This window comes from Zalophus californianus, chromosome 12 (assembly GCF_009762305.2).
Source record: "Zalophus californianus isolate mZalCal1 chromosome 12, mZalCal1.pri.v2, whole genome shotgun sequence".
Taxonomy (NCBI): domain Eukaryota; kingdom Metazoa; phylum Chordata; class Mammalia; order Carnivora; family Otariidae; genus Zalophus; species Zalophus californianus.
In genome coordinates, this window is record NC_045606.1 from 103458961 (window position 1) to 103479527 (window position 20567).

The window sequence follows — 20567 nt, forward strand, 5'->3', positions numbered from 1 at the left end:
TTGTTTCCTATTAGTATTGTAACAACAGTATTTGGTCAGTTAAAAAAGAAATTACCTGTACTGTGAAAAGTGAAATTTGGCAAATGAAAAGGCAGTTTAGTAAAGAATGTCTGCTTTCACATGGGCAAAATTGCCCTTTTTAAATGTGTAAGTATGCTGCCTGGAAGGCAATATGGTGCATCTGTCTTTAAGAAACGATGTTGAGGCACCTGGGTGGCTCAGTCAGTTAAGCATCTGACTCTTGGTTTCGGCTCAGGTCCTGAGATTGAGCCCCTCGTCGGGCTCCCTGCTGAGCCTGGAGCCTGTTTAAGATTCTCTCTCTCTCTCTCTCCCTCTCTCTCTCTGTCTCTAAAAAAGAAAAAAAGCAAGCAGTGGTGTCACTGACCCAGGATCACTTCCCTTGAGGAGGCTATGCTGTCAATGCCTATTTGGTTACTTAGGGTACGTTCTCCCATTCAATAATACGTACCAAACTGGTTTTCTGTGCAAAGTATCTTCTTAGTCCAGTGAACAGGAGGAGGGCAGAGTCTTTGTTCCCTTTCCAGAAGTCCTTGCCTCCCATTCGTTTTCCACCCCTGCGTAGCAGCTTCACAGCTTTCTCTCTCTCTCTTCCATCCTATATGTGTTCATAGAACTTTTACTCTATTGGGCATTTTTTAAAAGATTTTTTTATTTATTTGACAGAGAGAGAGACACAGCGAGAGAGGGAACACAAGCAGGGGGAGTGGGAGAGGGAGAAGCAGGCTTCCCGCTGAGCAGGGGGCCCGACTTGGGGCTCGATCCCAGGACCCCGGGATCATGACCTGAGCCGAAGGCAGACGCCTAATGACTGAGCCACCCAGGCGCCCCTCTATTGGGCATTTTTAAGATCATTTATTTCCACCTTCCTTTCTGGAGGATCGGACCTCCAGGACCCTCCTTAGGTGTTCACCATCCTGCACACTTCCTGGTGAAGCATCTCATTCTACTGTGAGATAATATTCATGGCTGGGAATTTTGAAGTTGTACTGAAACACAATTTTACCTTCTGGAGCTGTACAGAATAAGTCTCCTCTCTCTTCCATGTGATAGTTAGGTGGATGAAGGCTCCTAAGTATTTGGCTTTTGAGGCTGACCTCTTCCTTAACATGACATGTTTTGCAAACATCTCCATCTTTCGGTCCTCTTGGTAGACCGTCTGACACCATCCAGCCTAGCCCTGGACATCCCACTGTGGATGTGTTGGGGCTGGTAAGAGGCCCCCTGAGTCTCAGAAGGACCTCTGTCACTGCAACATGGGTTCAAGTACACTTCTACAAGTACATCAGCTACACTACTAGCTCGTCAAGAAATTGACACAAAGAAAAAGTCTTAGGCTTCTTCATGCACATAAACTTCGACCAGTGTATTTAATAGATATGTTTGGTACGGATTTTAGAATTTTAAATTATTATTAACAACAAGATTCAAAAGGTATCAATTGTTTGAGCTGATGAAGGCAATAACATTAATTTTATTATTCTGTCTCTTGAATAAGATTTGGTCTTGACGATTAAAATATTCTGGTTTGATTGTTACCCTGGGATTTAATATGAACAGTGTTTGCGAAATGTCCACTAGGGGGTGCCTGGGTCCTCAGTCAGTTAAGCCTCTAACTCCTGATTTCAGCTTAGGTCAGGATCTCAGAGTTGTGAGATTGAGCCCCGTGTCACATAGGACTCCACACTGGGCGTGGAGCTACTTAAGATTCTCTCCCTTTCCCTCTGCTCCTCCCCTCCCTCATGCACTAGCACTCTCTCTGAAAGAAAGAAAGAAAGAAAGAAAGAAAGAAAGAAAGAAAGAAAGAAAGAAAGAAAGAAAGAAAGAAAGAAAGAAAGAAAGAAAGAAAGAAAGAAAGAAAGAAAGAAAGAAAGAAAGAAAGAAAGAAAAGAAAAGAAAAAAGAAAAATCCACTAGGGTCTGCAAGACATTATGTGTACTACTTTGTTCATATGAATAACACTGCTTCAAGATTTGTGCTATTCACAAATTTGGTGAATTTTCAAATTTTCTTCATAAACTTGGGCAAAGTGAAAAGCTGCTGAATCAGCAAAATCTGATTACTTCTTCTTGTTGTTGGTCTCTGGTTTTCTTGCATAGGGAACTCTATCCATTCAGAAATGAGATCAATCAGTATAGCCTTTTGTCATTTTTAAGTGCTAAAAAGCCACTTCTTAATAGATAAATTCTGGATAGCAAATAAGATTGATAGAAATTTTTAAACAACAATAAAATCCTTTCTTGCTCAATAAAAAAATGGAAAAAAAATCCTTTCTTGCTAAGACCATAGTGGCTCTCAGAATTTCTCTTAATTTGATAATCTAGATAGCCAATATTGAATATTTGCATGTCAATTATTATTTGCCACCCTCCATTTAATGTTACCTTTATTTCGATTTGCAGAAATTTGCTGCATTCTAATGAACTTTGAGTTTGGGATGAAGCTGTATTTGGGTATTGCATTATCTACTTTTTGAGGCCACCTCTATTCTACTTCATCTTGAGTTGGAGTTAATATGAGTTGTAATTATGGGCACTATAAGAGAGAATGTTTTGTGTTCTGTTTATGGGCAGAAGGAGCGGTAGACCGTTTGCAGTGTGGCCATATGTCTTTGTTTGCCTTGGGGAGTGCCAGTTGCTCTTGTATAATTGATGATAATTTTTATTAATATAAACTATTATGTTTATTAATTATAAACATTAACCCTTTTGTCTCTCAAAGGATCCCAGCTGGGAGTGTAAATTATATGAGCACCCTGATTTGAAAGGAATTGAAAGTTGGTTTCAGCAGCCAATATGCCTGATTAATTTCCTGGATTTGTCCAACCATTAGCACACTTGAGCAATGTCTCCAGATTCTTCCTCCCATCCCTAACCCCTGCGACAATGCAAACACAGCTCCCGGGAGGGATGAAAATCTAGAATGGGTATAAGTGAATCACCCACTGAAAAGACCTGGGCAATCTTGAAGCCTTGTATGAGGTTCTACAGAAGAAGAAAGGGCTCAAGAGCATGAGCAGTGGGTCCGGGTTAATTATACTCGGCATGCAGGGTGTGCTAAATAAATGTTTGAATCTGGTATCCTGAAATAGAAGTAAACAGTGTGGATGTGAATGAGAAGGAAGGTGAGAGAGGACTTGGAGCCGGCATACTTGGGTTTGACTCAGTGGGGTTAGGAGGTTGGCTGTCACGAAGAGAAACGCCACAGTTGCCCTGTGCTGTGGGACCCAGTGTCCCGGATGGAAAGAAAGTCAGTTCTCAGCAAAGCTGTAAACAGAGTGTCCTATCACATTCGTTCTTGAGATCAGGTTTTGCTGCGTTGAACGGGACAAGAGCAGGAGGCCGAAGGGTGGAGAAGAGAGCTGCTCGTCGTTTCAAGGATGAGAGTTTGCCTCATTCACTCTTCCGCGTCTTGGTTCTTGATTCAAATGGAGTGTATTTATTTGGTTTTTATTTTATTTCCTTACTTCCCTCACCGGGTCTCCCTTTCCTGTTGTCATTTTTAGGAGCTGGTGGGGAGCAACCCTCCCCAAAGGAACTGGAAGGGGATAGCGATTGCACTTCTTGTAATCCTGGTCATCTGCTCCCTGATTGTCACCTCGGTCATACTGCTGACACCAGGTACTTACACTTATTCTTGGAAAAGCAAGCCACTGTGTGGGAGAAAGTGTCTAGTTGTGCTTTGCCGTTTTTTTTCTAAGTAACTACCTGTTCCATAATTTATTTTTCCCACGTTCTAATTCTCAGTGTGCCATGTCGTTAAAGGATTAATATGTTTCAATGAAAAAAATCCATTTTGTATGCTTTGAATTCGTTTATATAATTGTTGACTAGGTAGAAACACGTGGCATATATTAAAATTCATAATTACTTATTCATGCTTGATGAGCTTTAAGACAGTGGCATTATAAATATAACACATATATGGATCTCATGGAATTTGTACCTACCATATCCAAGATGCATTTTAAAAATTATTAAAACAACATACATTGAGTGTGAACTAAGAACAGAGGTACTTGATGAAGTAACAAAAGTATAAGGAAGAGTCAGAAATCTCACAGGGAAGAAAAAACACACAAAAATCTTTAGCAAAAGCCTACAGCAAAAATGTGTATACACCGGCACCATTGAATGTTTCAAAAATCAGTGCTATGGGAGCTTGGAGGAGAGAGAGGTCCTTCGTGAGGAAGTTCAGGAAGAAGGTGAGATGTGAAGTGGGTTGTGGTGGAGTATGAGCTTAGGGAGAGAAGGAAGACTTTTCCTGGAAGATAACCACATGGCAGTGCTAGGAGACCACTGTGACCACATTCTCATCGTCATGTTCATTTCCTAATTGTTTGAAAAAAAAAAACAAAACCACAGTTCTAACCCTCAGTAAATAGACTGCACAAGTATTAGGCCTTAAGACAGAAAAAGAAGTAGTTACATTGAAATGTATAAATAAATAAATTAATTAATTAATTTTACATTTTTACAAAAAGTGCCATTAAATGATGATGTACATTTAAATGATTCCAAGACTTCAGTGACTAAAAGAGTAATCTGTACCCTTAAACCAAAACTAGATAAAGGTATCACAAGAAATGAAAACTATAATCAGTATCCCTTATGGGGGCGCCTGGGTGGCTCAGTCATTAGGCATCTGCCTTCGGCTCAGGTCATGATGCCAGGGTCTTGGGATCGAGTCCCACATCGGGCTCCCTGCTCAGCGGGAAGCCTGCTTCTCCCTCTCCCACTCCCCCTGCTTGTGTTCCCTCTCTCACTGTGTCTCTCTCTGTCAAATAGATAAATAAAATCTTTATTAAAAAAAATCCCTGATGAATATAGATGTAAAAATCTCAACAAAATGCTAGCAAACTGAATCCAGAAACGTATAAAAAGGATTATACACCTTAGCCAAATGTGATTGATCCCAGGAAAATAAATTCGATTTAATGTATGAAAATCTATGTAATATATACATATTAATAGAATAAAGGGAGGGAAGGAACCCACAGAGCTGACATTTGCAAAGTCCAAAATCTTTTCATAACAAAATATTCAACAAGCTAGTAGAAATTTCCTCAACCTGATAAAGAGCATGTATGAAAAACCCACAACTAATATCATACTTAATGGTGAAAGGTTGAAAGCATTTCCCTAAGATCAGGAACAGACAAGGATGCTCAGTCTCCCCATATCTATTTAACATTCCATTAGAGATTCTAGCCAAGGCAATGCAAGGGAAAGAAATACAGTTAGGAAAAAAGTAAATTATTTCTATTCGTAGATGACATGAACTTGTATATAGAAAATCTTAAGGAATACACACACACACACACACACACACACACACACACAAATGCAGCAAGGCTGGATAATACAAGATCAATATACAAAAATCATTTGTATTCCCATACATTAGCAATGAACAATCTAAAAATTAAATTAAGAAAATGATTCTACCTGCAATAGTTTTGAAAATAATAAAGTACTTAGGAATAATTTAACAGAAGATATACAAACTTGTGCACTGAAAAATCATAAAACATAATTGAAAGAAATTAAAGAAGACCTAAGTCAATGAAAAGATACTCTGTGTTTATGGATTGGAAGATCTAATATTGGTAATATAGCAATACTTCCCAAATACTTTTATAGATTCAATCCAATCTTTATAAAAATCCCAATTTCCTTTATTGGAGAAATAGGCAAGCTGATTCTAAAATTCATATGAAAATACAAGGGACTCAGAATAACCAAAACAACCTTGAAAAAGAATGGTTCAAGTACTTATACTTCCTGATTTTAAAACTTACTCTAAAGCTACAGTAATGATGGTACTAACATAAGTATAGACATATAGATTAATGGAAAAGAACTGAGCGTTCAGAAATAAACCCAGACATCTATGGCCAATTGATTCTTGACAAAGGTGCCAAGATCTTTTGATGGGGAAAGAATAGTCTTTTCAACAAATAGCGCTTGCCCAACTGAATATCCACATGCAAAAGAGCAAAGTTGGAGCCCTACCTCACACTGTATACAAAAATCAACTCAATGTTGATCAACAACCTAATAAAAGAGCTGAAACTACAAAATTCTTGAAGAAAACTTAGGGGCATATATTTATGACCTTGAATTAGGCAACAGTTTCTTAGATATGACACCAGAAGCATAAGCAACCAAAGAAAAAATAGATAAATTGGACTTCATCGAACTTAAAAATGTTTGTGCATCAGTGGACACTGTCAAGAAAGTGAAAAGACAACCCACAGAATGTGAGAAAATATTTGCAAGATATATGTTCAGTAAAGGTAAGATGTCCAGATTGTATAAAGAATTATTATAACTCAAAACAGAGAAATAATTTAATTAAAAACAACCAAAGGATTTAAAAAACATTTATCCAAAGAAATGTAAATGGCCAATAAGCATTGAAAAGAGATGCTCAACATCATTAGTCATCAAGGAAATGCCAGTCATACAGTATATACCACTTCATACCCACTAGGATGGTTATGGAAAGGAAAATAACATATTGGCAAGGATGTGGAAAAACGGAGAACTTCAAACATTATTAGTAAGAATGTAAAATTGTGTAGACTCCGTGGAAAACTGTTCAGTAGTTCCTCAAAAAGTAAACATAGAGTTAGCATATGACCGAGACATTCCACTCCCAGGTATATACCCAAAAAAACTGAAAACATATGTTCATACAGAAACTTCCCTATGGATGTCCATAGCACCATTATTGATAAGAGCCAAAAAGGTAGAAGACATTATGCTAAGTGAAGGAAGTTAGACCCAAAAGGCCACATACTGTATTATCCCAGAATGGGCAAATCCACAGAGATAGAGGTACATTAGTGGTTGCCAGGGGCTAGAGGTGGGGACAGTGAGAAGTGACTGCTAGTAGATATGAGATTTATTTCCTTTTTTTAAAAAATGACATTATATTTTCAGAGAAGCTTTGGATTCACAGAAAAACTGAGAGGAAGTCACAGAGATTTCCCATATACCATCTGTCCCCACACAACGTATAGCCTCCCTGGTTATCAACATCCCCACTGGGTGGTACATTTGATACAACTGATAAGCCTACATGGATGCATCAAAATAAGATTTCTTTTGGGATAGATGAAAATATTCTGGAATTTGATAGTGGTGATGGATTCACAACTCTGTTAATACATCAAGAACTACTGAATTGTACATATTAAAAAGTGGAACTTCATAGTAAATGAATTTCATCTCACTTGAGCTGTTAGTTTACATGATAGTGGAAACATTATTAAAAAAACATGGGGTAATCTGGCCATACTTATATACTAAAGTAGCATAAAAACTTGCCTAATGTTGAAGAGGTTTCAATAGCAATTACGAAAAAGAGAATGTTGCTCTCTCTCCCTGAGTATACTTTATGAGCCTACCAGAGTTGCCTGGGGCACCTGGACTCAGGATTCAATATAGTGCATCTGATTGATCAGGTTAAAAATGGATTCAGCCATTGAAATCTGAGTAGGGGGATGGTTAGTAAAGACAAATACTTGTTCTATTTTGTGATTGGCTGACAATGATTCACCTTAGCTGGCGACGTCAGCAACCACGTACTTTTAATTAAGGTGGAGGAAATCCGATCTTCCTCAGGATTCACGGAGTACGTGTCCCTACCATTGCTTTTCTTTGAACAGAACTGTGCTTTATACGAGAAAATGATTATTGAACAGTTGATTCTGTGGTTGTCCAGCACTGGAGTGGGGACTTAGAAAGAACAGTGTTTTAAGTACTTTGCAGTTGCTGCTGCCCTCCCAAGGCACACATGAGTGTCCATGTCACCCCAAGTCCTAGGGTGCCTGCATTCATCACTTCAATGTGAAATAAAATGGCACCACCCCCACCCCCCCCCACAGCTCCTTTCTCTCCAGTGGTCCAGCAGCAAGGCTAGGTGGTAAATGTTCTCGCGGAATAAATTTTGAACCAGTCTGGAAGCCTTCCCTCCTTGTGCCCATGCAACACCCACAGAGAGCTGCCCCTCGGTCTTTTCCACTGCGTAGGGAAGCATGTCCCAGTCTCTCAAATGCAGCCGCTAACTCTGAGAGTCATTTACATTCCGCTCTCATGCGCAGTGTGGCTTCTGCAATAGAGAATGTCATCATTGTAACCATCACCTCTTCGAATGCTGGCAGCCAGTTGTCAGGGGCAACAACAGTGGGCAGGAGGCATCTGCTGGTGGTGGGGCTGGAGTGCATCCCTGAATTCCAGGAGAGGCTTTGAAGAGCAGAATTTCTTTTATTCTTCTGTCAAAATAAAAATGTGGCTGAGCCTTGCCTAACCCTTGGGCTCTGTTGGGCTTCCATGGCTAGTATTTTGTTTTGCAGGTTGTGCTGCTCAGGGAGTGTGTGTCCTAGGTTAGGACGATCAGTCATGCCTGTTCAGTAGCAAAGGTACTGCCGTCCCCTCCCACCGTGGGCTTTCTGCATCCGCCGTCCTGGGGTGCAGCACTGGCTTTTGTTTGGCAATCAAAATTCAGTCAGGCAGAAGAGAATGTCAAATCGCTCAACCTGCCCCTGGCTCCAGAGCTTTCTCAAATTTACGAACCTGCAGAACATCCTCACCTCAACCAATAGGACGTACTCATTGGTCAAACATAAATGCTCCCCTCTTGGGGGCTGAGAGCATTGAGCTCAAGTTGGGTGCAATGTGAGAAGAGGAGACACAAGTGCTCTTCCTGAGAGCTTAGCGTTGGTTGAAAGAGACGGAAGGAATATGCATGAGGAGAATTTCATAGATGTGTGATCAGGAAGCAAAAACAAAAGAGGAGTCTTAGGCAGGGCTTGGGTAAGCCCTGTTGAGTGCTGCCTGTCACCGAGTCACTGACCTAAAGACCGTGAGCACCACTAAGGGCAGCAGTGGCTTCCACTGGGTGAGGGACGAAGTGCAGCCTTAAGGAGAGGAGAGTCCTAGTGACGACAACACCCTGCAAATTTGTGTGCTGGACTGGGTACCTTCGCACCCAGCCTTGCCTCCGTTTTGATAGACTTACTTAGAAATTGTAGTAGGTATTTTTCTTAAAATCTAAATTTAATTAATTAACATATAATGTATTATTGGTTTCAGAGGTAGAGTTCAGTGATTCTTCAGTCTTATGTAACACCCAGTGCTCATTCCATCATGTGCCCTCCTTAATGCCCATCACCCAGTGACCCCATCTGCTGTCCCCCTCCCTCCAGCAACCTTTAGTTTGTTTCTATGATTAGAGTCTCTTAGGGTTTGTCTCCCTCTCTGGTTTTGTCTTGTTTTATTTTTTTCTCTCTTCCCTTGTGATCCTCTGTTTTGTTTCTTAAATTCCACATATGAGTGAGATCATGTGGTATTTGTCTTTCTTTGGCGTATTTCACTTAGCATAATACCCTATAATTCCATCCACATCATTGCAAATGGAAAGATTTCATTTTTTTGATGGCTGAGTAGTATTCCAGTGTGTGTGTGTGTGTGTGTGTGTGTGTGTGTGTGTGTGTGTGTGTGTGTGTGTTTTATATCTTCTTTATCCATTCATCTGTTCATGGACATCAGGGCTCTTTCCATAGTTTGGCTGTTGTGGACTTTGCTGCTATAAACATTGGGGTGCAGGTACCTCTTTGGATCACTACATTTGTATCTTTGGGGTAAGTACCCAGTAGTACAATTGCTGGGTTGTAGGGTAGTTCTATTTTTTAACTTATTGAGGAACCTCCATACTGTTTTCCAGAGTGGCTGCACCAGCTTGCATTCCCACCAACAGTGTAAGAAGGTTTCCCCTTCTCCTCATCCTCACCAACATCTGTCATTTCTTGACTTATTAATTTTAGCCATTCTGACTGGTGTGAGGTGGTATCTCATTGTGGTTTTGATTTGTATTTCCCTGATGATGAGTGATGTTGAGCATCTTTTCATGTGTCTGTTGGCCATTTGGATGTCTTCTTTGGAGAAATGTCTGTTCATGTCTTCTGCCCATTTCTTGACTGGATTATTTGTTCTTTGGGTAATGACTTGGATAAGTAGTAGGTACTTTTAATAAAATAACCTTTTTCAAGGACTGCCTGTTTCTAGACTTATATTCTGGTTTGTTGGAACTCAAATCACAGTACCTGCTTTTTATTTGCCCAGAAAGTCCATTCTGAACTCAACTGGGTTCAGCCTTTTGGTAGAACCATTCCCATGTTCACGTGAGTCCCCTTTCCAGCTTGGTAGGAAGAATCACATGGAGGCCCTGTTGGTACCCAAGATCTTTAAGGGGCTCATGGTAATCATTCTGAACGACAAGTACCTTGTTCTATAGTGCCATCTAATTACCACCAGTTAGGCACAATTTATGTTTTAAATATCAAATTAAAAGTGTTTATGGCAATCTTACTTGCAAAGGGACCAGCCAAATGAGAATGTGTCCTTTTCAATTTTGTCATTCATTTCCCCCTTGCTAGTCTATGCTCTTTGTAAATTTCTCTTTGGCATAATAGACTCAAAGTTACCTTTTTATTTTCAGATATTAAATATGTGCCTACTCTAGGTCAGACACAGCGTATGCCTTTTTGGGCAGCTACAGTTCTTGCATTCTGATGAAAAGGACTTTGTCATTCTCCAGTGCCACTGTTAATGTCGTAGGAGCTGAAAAATCCAGCAGAATCCCATTTGCATTAAAACAGCCCTGACAGTTGACCTTACGGATTTTCACATTAGGGAAGATGGACAACAATTTCTGATGGAAAACACTAGAACACTTAGAGGTGGTGTGTAACCAAAAAGCCTTGGACATTTGAAAGTCACAGTGATAGTAGACTGTGGGCTGAGGCCATGCAGAAGTTATCAGAATATAAGACCCGTGAGTCTTTTGGGTGGGAGCATAGCATAGAGATTATTTTTATGGAGTTGAAATTTCATCACTGGTTTAGGTCCAATGTCTGTAACTGCTTTGCCAACTCTCAGCTTATCTTTTTTTAATTTTCAATTGGACCCGATAGGCTTTACTGAGAGGGAGTGAAATCTAGCAAATTGGCCATCACGGCTCATAAATTGGATTCTCCTATAGGAGAGAGTAAGTACAAGCAAGCCAGACACTTAATCAAGTGTTCTGAATAGACACCAGAGTCAAAATAAGATGAAATGGGTTTGTGTGGAAAAAAGCTATATTAAAATTACATTTGAGAGAATCCCTCCACTTCAGAGGTGTGACTGCTAGTTAACAAAGGAAGTTCTGTAATAAAATTTCCATGGATTTTTTTTTTTAAGTAGAGTGTTTTTTTAGGGCAGTTTTGGATTCACAGCAAAACTGAGAGGCAGGCACAGAGTTTTCCCAGACACCCCCTGCCCGCAGGCACGCACAGCCTCCCCTGTTATCAATCCCCACCAGGGTGGCACATTTTTTACAATGGGTGAATATTCATTGACCCATCATTTATCACTCAAAATTCATAGTTTACATTAAGGTGCACTCTTGGTTGGATGCTTGGGTGTTGCTGTCAGTTAAGAGTCTGACTCTTGGTTTCGGCTCAAGTCTTGATTTCAGGGTCATGGGATTAATCCCCGTGTCAGGCTCCATGCTCAGTGTGGAGTCTGCTTAAGTTTCTCTCTCCCTCTCCCTTGGCTCCTCCCTCCCCACACTCTCACTCTCTCTAAAATAAACAAATCTTTTTATAAAAAAGGTGCGCTCTTGGTGTTGTGCATGCCATGGGCTTGGACAAATATGTGATGGCACACATCTGCCATTACAGTATCCTACAGAACAGCTTCACTGCCCTAAGAACCCTCTGTGGTCTGTCTGTTCATCCCTCCCTCCCCCATAACCCCTGGCAGAGAAGTTTTTACTGTCTCTGCAGTCGTGCCTTTTCCAGAATGTCATACAGTTGGAACCATACAGTATGGAGCCTTCTTTCACTTATAGGCTTTTAAGGTTCTTCCGTGCCTTTTCATGGCTTGACAGCTCATTTCTTTTTAGTGCTGAATGCTATTCCATTGTCTGGATGGACCACACTCCATTTATTCATTCACCCACTGAAGGACATTTTGCTTGCTTCCAAGAGTTGGCAATTATGAACAAAGCTGCTGTAAACATTCACGTGCAGGTCTCTATGTAGTCATAATTTTCAACTTCTTTGGGTAAATACTAAAGAGTGTGATTACCGAAATATGTGCTACAAGTGTGTTTTGTTTTGTAAGAGACTGCACAACTGTCTTCCAACCTGGCTGGCCCATTCTGCATCCCCCCCAGGAATGAACAAGAGTTCTGGTGGCTCCACAAACTTGCCAGCATTCAGCATCGGCAGTATTCTGGGTATTGGCCATTCTCATAGGTGTGGAGTGATAACTCATTGTTTGAAGCTTATATTTTAAAATTTCTGGAACAATTGATTTTTGAACATTTATTTAACATACACATATAATGTTATATTGTTTAATGATTTTTTTAAATTTTTTATTGTTATGTTAATCACCATATATTACATCATTAGTTTTTGATGAAGTGTTCCATGATTCATGTTTGTGCATAACACCCAGTGCTCCACGCAGAACGTGCCCTCTTTAATATCCATCACGAGGCTAACCCATCCCCCCACCCCCCTCCCCTCTAGAACCCTCAGTTTGTTTTTCAGGGTCCATCGTCTCTCATGGTTCGTCTCCCCCTCTGACTTACTTCCCTTCATTCTTCCCCTCCTGCTATCTTCTTCTTCTTCTTTTTTTTTTCTTAATATATATTACATTATTTGTTTCAGAAGTACAGATCTGTGATTCAACAGTCTTGCACAATTCACAGCGCTCACCATAGCACATACCCTCCCCAATGTCTATCACCCAGCCACCCCATCCCTCCCACCCCCCACCACTCCAGCAACCCTCAGTTTGTTTCCTGAGATTAAGAATTCCTCGTATCACTGAGGTCATATGATACATGTCTTTCTCTGATTGACTTATTTCACTCAGCATAACACCCTCCAGTTCCAACCACGTTGTTGCAAATGGCAAGATCTCATTCCTTTTGATGGCTGCATAATATTCCATTGTGTATATATACCACTTCTTCTTTATCCATTCATCTGTCGATGGACATCTTGGCTCTTTCCACAGTTTGGCTATTTTGGACATTGCTGCCATAAACATTGGGGTGCACGTACCCCTTTGGATCCCTACATTGGTATTTTGGAGTAAATACCAAGAGTGCAATTGCTGGATCATATGGCAGCTCTATTTTCAACTGTTTGAGGAACCTCCATACTGTTTTCCAGAGTGGTTGCTCCAGCTTGCATTCCCACCAACAGTGTAGGAGGGTTCCCCTTTCTCTGCATCCTTGCCAACATCTGTCGTTTCCTGTCTTAATTTTAGACATTCTGACAGGTGTGAGGTGGTATCTCATTGAGGTTTTGATTTGGATTTCCCTGATGCCGAGCGATGTTGAGCACTTTTTCATGTGTCTGTTGGCCATTTGGATGTCTTCATTGGAAAAATGTCTGTTCATGTCATCTGCCCATTTCTTGATTGGATTATTTGTTCTTTGGGTGTTGAGTTTGATAAGTTCTTTATAGATTTGGATACTAGCCCTTTATCTGATATGTCATTTGCAAATATTTTCTCCCATTCTGTCGGTTTTCTTTTGGTTTTGTGGACTGTTTCTTTGGCTGTGCAAAAGCTTTTTATCTTGATGAAATCCCAATAGTTCATTTTTGCCCTGGCTTCCCTTGCCTTTGGCGATGTTTCTAGGAAGAAGTTGCTGCGGCTGAGGTCTAAGAGGTTGCTGCCTGTGTTCTCCTTTAGGATTTGGATGGACTCCTGTCTCACGTTTAGGTCTTTCAACCATTTGGAGTCTATTTTTGTGTGTGGTGTAAGGAAATGGTCCAGTTTCCTTCTTCTGCATGGGGCTGTCCAATTTTCCCAATACCATTTGTTGAAGAGACTGTCTTTTTTCCATTGGACATTCTTTCCTGCTTTGTCAAAGATGAGTTGACCATAGAGTTGAGGGTCATTTCTGGGCTCTCGATTCTGTTCCATTGATCTATGTGTCTGTTTTTGTGCCAGTACCATACTGTCTTGATGATGACAGCTTTGTAATAGAGCTGGAAGTCCGGAATTGTGATGCCGCCAGCTTTGCTTTTCTTTTTCAACATTCCTCTGGCTATTCGGGGTCTCTTCTGGTTCCATACAAATTTTAGGATGATTTGTTCCATGTCTTTGAAAAAAGTGGATGGTATTTTGATGGGGATTGCCGTGAATGTGTAGATTGCTCTAGGTAGCATTGACATCTTCACAATGTTTGTTCTTCCAATCCATGAGCATGGAACGTTTTTCCATTTCTTTGTGTCTTCCTCAATTTCTTTCATGGGTATTTTATAGTTTTCTGACTACAGATCCTTTGCCTCTTTGGTTAGATTGATTCCTAGGTATCTTATGGTTTTGGGTGCGATTGTAAATGGGATCGACTCCTTGATTTGTCTCTCTTCTGTCTTGTTGTTGGTGTATAGGAATGCCACGGATTTCTGTGCATTGATTTTATGTCCTGCTACTTTACTGAATTCCTGTATGAGTTCTGGCAGTTTTGGGGTGGAGTCTTTTGGGTTTACCACATAAAGTATCATATCATCTGCAAAGAGTGAGAGTTTGACTTCCTCTTTGCTGATTTGTTTGCCTTTGATTTCTTTTTGGTGTCTGATTGCTGTGGATAGGACTTCTACTATGTTGAATAGCAGTGATGATAGTGGACATCCCTGCCGTGTTCCTGACCATAGGGAGAAAGTTCTCAGCTTTTCCCCATTGAGAATGATATTCGCTGTAGGTTTTTCATAGATGGCTTTTATGATATTGAGGTATGTACCCTCTATCCCTATACTCTGAAGAGTTTTGATCAAGAAAGGATGCTGTACTTTGTCAAATGCTTTTTCTGTATCTATTGAGAGGATCATATGATTCTTGTTCTTTCTTTTGTTAATGTATTGTATCACGTTGATTGATTTGCGGATGTTGAACCAGCCTTGCAGCCCAGGGATAAATCCCACTTGGTCATGGTGAATAATCCTTTTAAAGGACTGTTGGATCCTATGGGCTAGTGTTTTGGTGAGAATTTTTGCATCCATGTTCATCAAGGATATTGGTCTGTAATTCTCCTTTTTGATGGGGTCTTTGTCTGGTTTTGGGATCAAGGTAATGCTGGCCTCATAAAATGAGTTTGGAAGTTTCCCTTCCATTTCTATTTTTTGGAACAGTTTCAGGAGAATAGGTATTAATTCTTCTTGAAATGTGTGGTAGAATTCCCCTGGGAAGCCATCTGGGCCTGGGCTTTTCTTTCTTGGGAGATTTTTAATGACTGCTTCAATTTCCTTAGTGGTTATAGGTCTGTTCAGGTTTTCTATTTCTTCCTGGTTCAATTTTGGTAGTTGATACATCTCTAGGAATGCACCCATATCTTCCAGGTTATTTAATTTGCTGGTATAGAGTTGCTCATACTATGTTCTTATAATTGCTTGTATGTCTTGGTGTTGGGTGTGATCTCTCCTCTTTCATTCATGATTTTGTTGATTTGGGTCATTTCTCTTTTCTTTTGGATAAGTCTGGCCAGGGGTTTATCAATCCTGTTAATTCTTTCAAAGAACCAGCTCCTAGTTTTGTTGATCTGTTCTAATGTTCTTTTGGTTTCTATTTCATTGATTTCTGCTCTGATCTTTATTATTTCTCTTCTCCTGCTGGGTTTAGGCTTTATTTGCTGTTTTTTCTCTAGCTCCTTTAGGTGTAGGGTTAGGTTGTGTATTTGAGACCTTTCTTGTTTCTTGAGAAAGGCTTGTATTGCTATATACTTTCCTCTCAGGACTGCCTTTGCTGTATCCCAAAGATTTTGAGCAGTGGTGTTTTCATTTTCATTGGTTTCCATGAATTTTTTTAATTCTTCTTTAATTTCCTTGTTGACCCATTCATTCTTTAGTAGGATGCTCTGTAGCCTCCATGTATGCGAGTTCTTTCCGACTTTCCTCTTGTGATTGAGTTCTAGTTTCAAAGCATTGTCATCCGAACATATGCAGGGAATGATCTCAGTCTTTTGGTACCGGTTGAGACCTGATTTGTGACCTAGGATGTGATCTATTCTGGAGAATGTTCCATGGGCACTAGAAAAGAATGTGTATTCTGTTGCTTTGGATGGAATGTTCTGAATATATCTGTGAAGTCCATTTGGTCCAGTGTGTCATTTAAAGTCTTTATTTCCTTGTTGATCTTTTGCTTAGATGATCTGTCCATTTCAGTCAGGGGGGTGTTAAAGTCCCCCACTATTATTGTATTGTTGTCAATGTGTTTCTTCGCTTTTGTTATTAATTGCCTTATAGAATTGGCTGCTCCCATGTTAGGGGCATAGATATTTACAATTGTTAGATCTTCTTGTTGGATAGACCCTTTAAGTAGGATATAGTGTCCTTCCTCATCTCTTATTACAGTCTTTGTTTTAAAATCAAATTTGTCTGATATAAGGATTGCCACCCCAGCTTTCTTTTGGTGTCCATTAGCATGGTAAATGGTTTTCCACCCCCTCACTTTCAATCTCGGGGTGTCTTTGGGTCTAAAATGAGTCCCTTGCAGACAGCATATTGATGGGTCTTGTTTTTTTATCCACTCTGATAGCCTGTGTCTTTTGATTGGGGCATTTAGCCCATCTACATTCAGGGTAACTATTGAAAGATAGAAATTTAGTGGCATTGTATTGCCTGTAAGGTGACTGTTACTGTATATTGTCTGTGTTCCTTTCTGGACTATGCTCTCTTTTCGGCTCACTCTTTGCTTAGAGGACCCCTTTCAATATTTCTTCTAGGGCTGGTTTGGTGTTTTCAAATTCCTTTATTTTTTGTTTGTCCTGGAAGCTTCTTATCTCTCCTTCTATTTTCAGTGACAGCCTAGCTGGATATAGTATTCTTGGCTGCATATTTTTCTCATTTAATGCTCTGAAGATATCATGCCAGTCCTTTCTGGCCTGTCAGGTCTCTGTGGATAGGTCTGTTGCCAATCTAATGTTTCTACCATTATACGTTACATATCTCTTCTCCCAAGCTGCTTTCAAGATTTTCTCTTTGTCTTTGAGACTCGTAAGTTTTACTATTAGATGTCAGGTTGTTGACCTATTTTTATTGATTTTGAGAGGGGTTCTCTGTGCCTTCTGGATTTTGATGCCTGTTTCCTTCCCCACATTAGGGAAGTTCTCTGCTATAATTTGCTCCAATATACCTTCTGCCCCTCTCTCTCTTTCTTCTTCTTCTGGGATCCCAATTATTCTAATTGTTTCATCTTATCGTATCACTTATCTCTCGAATTCTGCCCTCGTGATCCAGTAGTTGTTTATCTCTCTTTTTCTCAGCTTCTTTATTTTCCATCATTTGGTTTTCCATATCACTGATTCTCTCTTCTGCCTCATTTATCCTAGCAGTTAGTGCCCCCATTTTTTATTGCACCTCCTTAATAGCCTTTTTGATTTCGATTTGGTTAGATTTTAGTTCTTTATTTCTCCAGGAAGGGTTGTCTCTAATAACTTCCATGCTTTTCAAGCCCAGGTAGTATCTTTAAAATCATGATTCTGAATTCTAGGTCCGACTTCATACTGATGTCCATATTGAGTAGGTCCCTGGCAGACGGTACTACCTCTTGTTCTTTTTGCTGAGGTGATTTTTTCCATCTTGTCGTTTTGTCCAGAGGAGAATAGATGAATGAGAGAACAAAATGCTAACAGGGTAACAACGTCCCCAGAAAATATACTCTAAGCAAATCAGAAAAGACCTGAAACCAGGGGAAAAGAAAGAGGAAAAAGAAAAGAAAAAGAAAAAGATAAAAACCAACAAAAACAGAACAAAACCAAAAAAAAACAGAATATGATCAAATATGATCAGGGTAGTGCATAGATCAGTGCCACACACTGGATTTTGGGTGGATTTTGGTCTGTTAGAAGGAAGTGCCTCCTAAAATTTTAAAGAAAGAAAGACTTATATATGTACAGAATTAGGGTTGATACAATGAAGGGTTGGAAGATGACTGTAAAGATGAAAATTATGAAAGATTTTATAAAAGGAATTGATAAGATAAGAAGTTGTTTGAAAAAAGAACAAAGAAGATTTAAAAAAAAAAAAAAGGGAGGGAATGTGATCAGGCAGGAGACTAGAACTAAGCCATACACTAGTGATTTAGGGTATATTTTGATCTGTTAGAAGAAACTGCATCTCAGAATTTTAAAGAGAGAACAACTTATATATATATATGTCAAAAATAAGGGTAAGTACTATGAAGGAATAGAATATGACTCTAAAAATGAAAAATAAAAATGTTTTTTTTAAAACGTGTTTGAGAAGATGTTGGTTGAAAAAGGGAAAAAGAAAAATTAAAAAAAAACAGAAAAAAGATAATTTTCAAAAACTAATGAATTATGGTAAAAAAGCCATGAATTCTATGTGTAGTATTCCCCTAGCGCTGGAGTTCTCCCGTTCTCCTTGATCGGTAAACTTGGTCTTGGCTTGCTGGCTGTTCTTGATGATCTTCTGGGGGAGGGGCCTGTTGCCCTGGTTCCCAAATGTCTTTGCCGGAGGCGGAATTGCCCCGCCCTTGTCGTTCCGGGCTAAGCAAGCTGCTCGGGTTTGATCTCAGGAGCTTTTGTTCCCTGCAAGCTCCCGGCACAGCTTTGGAGGACCAGGGTGAAAATGGTGGCCTCCCAATCTCTGCCCAGAGGAGCCGAGAACTCGGGGCCCCGCTCCTCAGTGCGCCCCCAGAGAAAAGCAGTCACTCCCGTGTCCCCGGTCTCCGGCCGCACTCCGTGCTCACCCGGCCTGTGACCGAGCGTTTCTATGTCTGGCACCCGACTCCGTGTGGAGTCTCCAAACCCAGCAGATCCCTGCGATGCCCTCCCGCGCCGCTCCTCCCGGGGGAGGGAGGGGAGTCTCCCCGGCTCTGCCGCTTGTTGGGTCCCTGCTGGAGGAGCAGTGGCCCGACTGGGCCGCGGATCACAGTTTATGGCCACCCCGAGCTGAGAGCCCGCGCCTCGGCTCCGTCTCTGCAGCCAGCTTCCCCGCTCCGATCCCTGGGAGCTCTGCTGCACTCAGGCACCCTGGTCTTCTGTGACCCCGACGGTCCTGAGACCACACTACCACACTGTCCCGTGAGGGTCTCCCCCACCCCCCCACCCCCGCTTAGCCACTGGAGCAACGTCCCTCAGCGGAACCGACTTGTAAAAGGTCCGATTTTGTGCTCCGCGGCTCTATCACTTGCCAGAAGCGGCCGACGGAGGCCCCTCCCCCGCCGTCTATCCTCCCGAATATCGCCTGGGATTCACTTCTCCGCACGTCCTACCTTCCAGTAAGTGGTCGCTTCTCTGTTCAGAGAGTTGTTGCTACTCTCTTCTTCAATCTCCTATTTGAGTTCGTAGGTGTTCAGAATAGTTTGATCCCCATTCAGCTGATTTCCTGAGACCAGACGAAATCCAGGTCTCCTACTCCTCTGCCACATTGCTCCGCCTCCTGTTTAATGAATTTTTAAACTGAACAGGCTCCTATAACCAGTACCCAGATCAAAACACGGAATTCAACTAGCATCCCAGAAGCCCCCTCCTGTGCTTTTTCATCCCTAATCCCCCCAAAGGTCCCCTAATTTCTAACATCATAGTTTTGCGTGCTTTTATACTTTTTGCATTTATAGTTATTGTAATATAATCATGTAGTACGTATTCTTTTACAACTGGTTTTTGTTCAATATAATGTTTACGAGATTTATTATAGTATTTTAAGTTGTATTGATGCCCAATTTTTCATCTCTGTATACTCTATGCATAATCTCTATGACAATTGAAAAGTAGCTTAACAGTAATTTAAAAACTCGTGTGTATATCATCACAAGTAACATACATCCTACTTTTTATTATGGTTTTTTGTAGAAATAGGTGATTTGGCCATGTCTTCCAGGCATTTTTTTTCTGTTCTCTTTCCTGTATTAAACTCATCCCCCAAATCCAATCTCATCAGAGCTCACCCGCTGTATATGACTATGACCAAGTGTCCTATCACAGGACATGTAAGTTACTTAATCAGTCTCTGGTATTGTTCACTTGCACTTAGGCATCTCTGGTTGTGTTTCTAGATTCCTTTGTTCCCAGCTGGTCAATTGGGTGAACAGTGTCTACTCCGGTCATGAAATAGATACTTGCTTTTGCTGCTGTTGCTGGTACTTTTGTCATTGTTGTTTCTGATTAAGTTAACTTGTTAGTGCCAAGTGAAACTAAGTGCTTTATGTAAAGGGATAGTGCAGATAATATTTATGATGACAGTCCAGAATATGGGTGAGATCGGGGAGGACAGGAAGCATTGGTGGAAGGTTTTATGGAAGATGAGGAATTTGAAAGACAGATGCAGGACAGATGAAGGCAATCCAAGAGGGAAGGTCCCCTACAAGCCACTATGAGCCTGAAGCACTGGCTGGAGAGAAGGTACCTGGCCGGGAAGCCATGGAGGGACGTAATGAGTGTCAGCAGTTAAGCCTGGAGGGATGGGATGGTGACAGATTGGGAGAGTGTGGAACGCTGGGCGCTGGGTTTGA

At 40.8% G+C, this 20567-nt stretch overlaps 1 protein-coding gene across 5 annotated transcripts in view; it reads left to right on the plus strand.

The window, feature by feature from the left end:
- DPP6 (dipeptidyl peptidase like 6) overlaps positions 1–20567 on the plus strand; it is a 956302-nt gene that overhangs the window by 565796 nt on the left and 369939 nt on the right. For all 5 annotated transcript variants that reach the window (XM_027574866.1, XM_027574864.2, XM_027574862.1 and 2 more), the window contains exon 2: positions 3524–3638. In XM_027574866.1, the coding sequence (XP_027430667.1) occupies positions 3524–3638 (115 nt within the window). The remainder of the gene's footprint in view (positions 1–3523; positions 3639–20567) is intronic.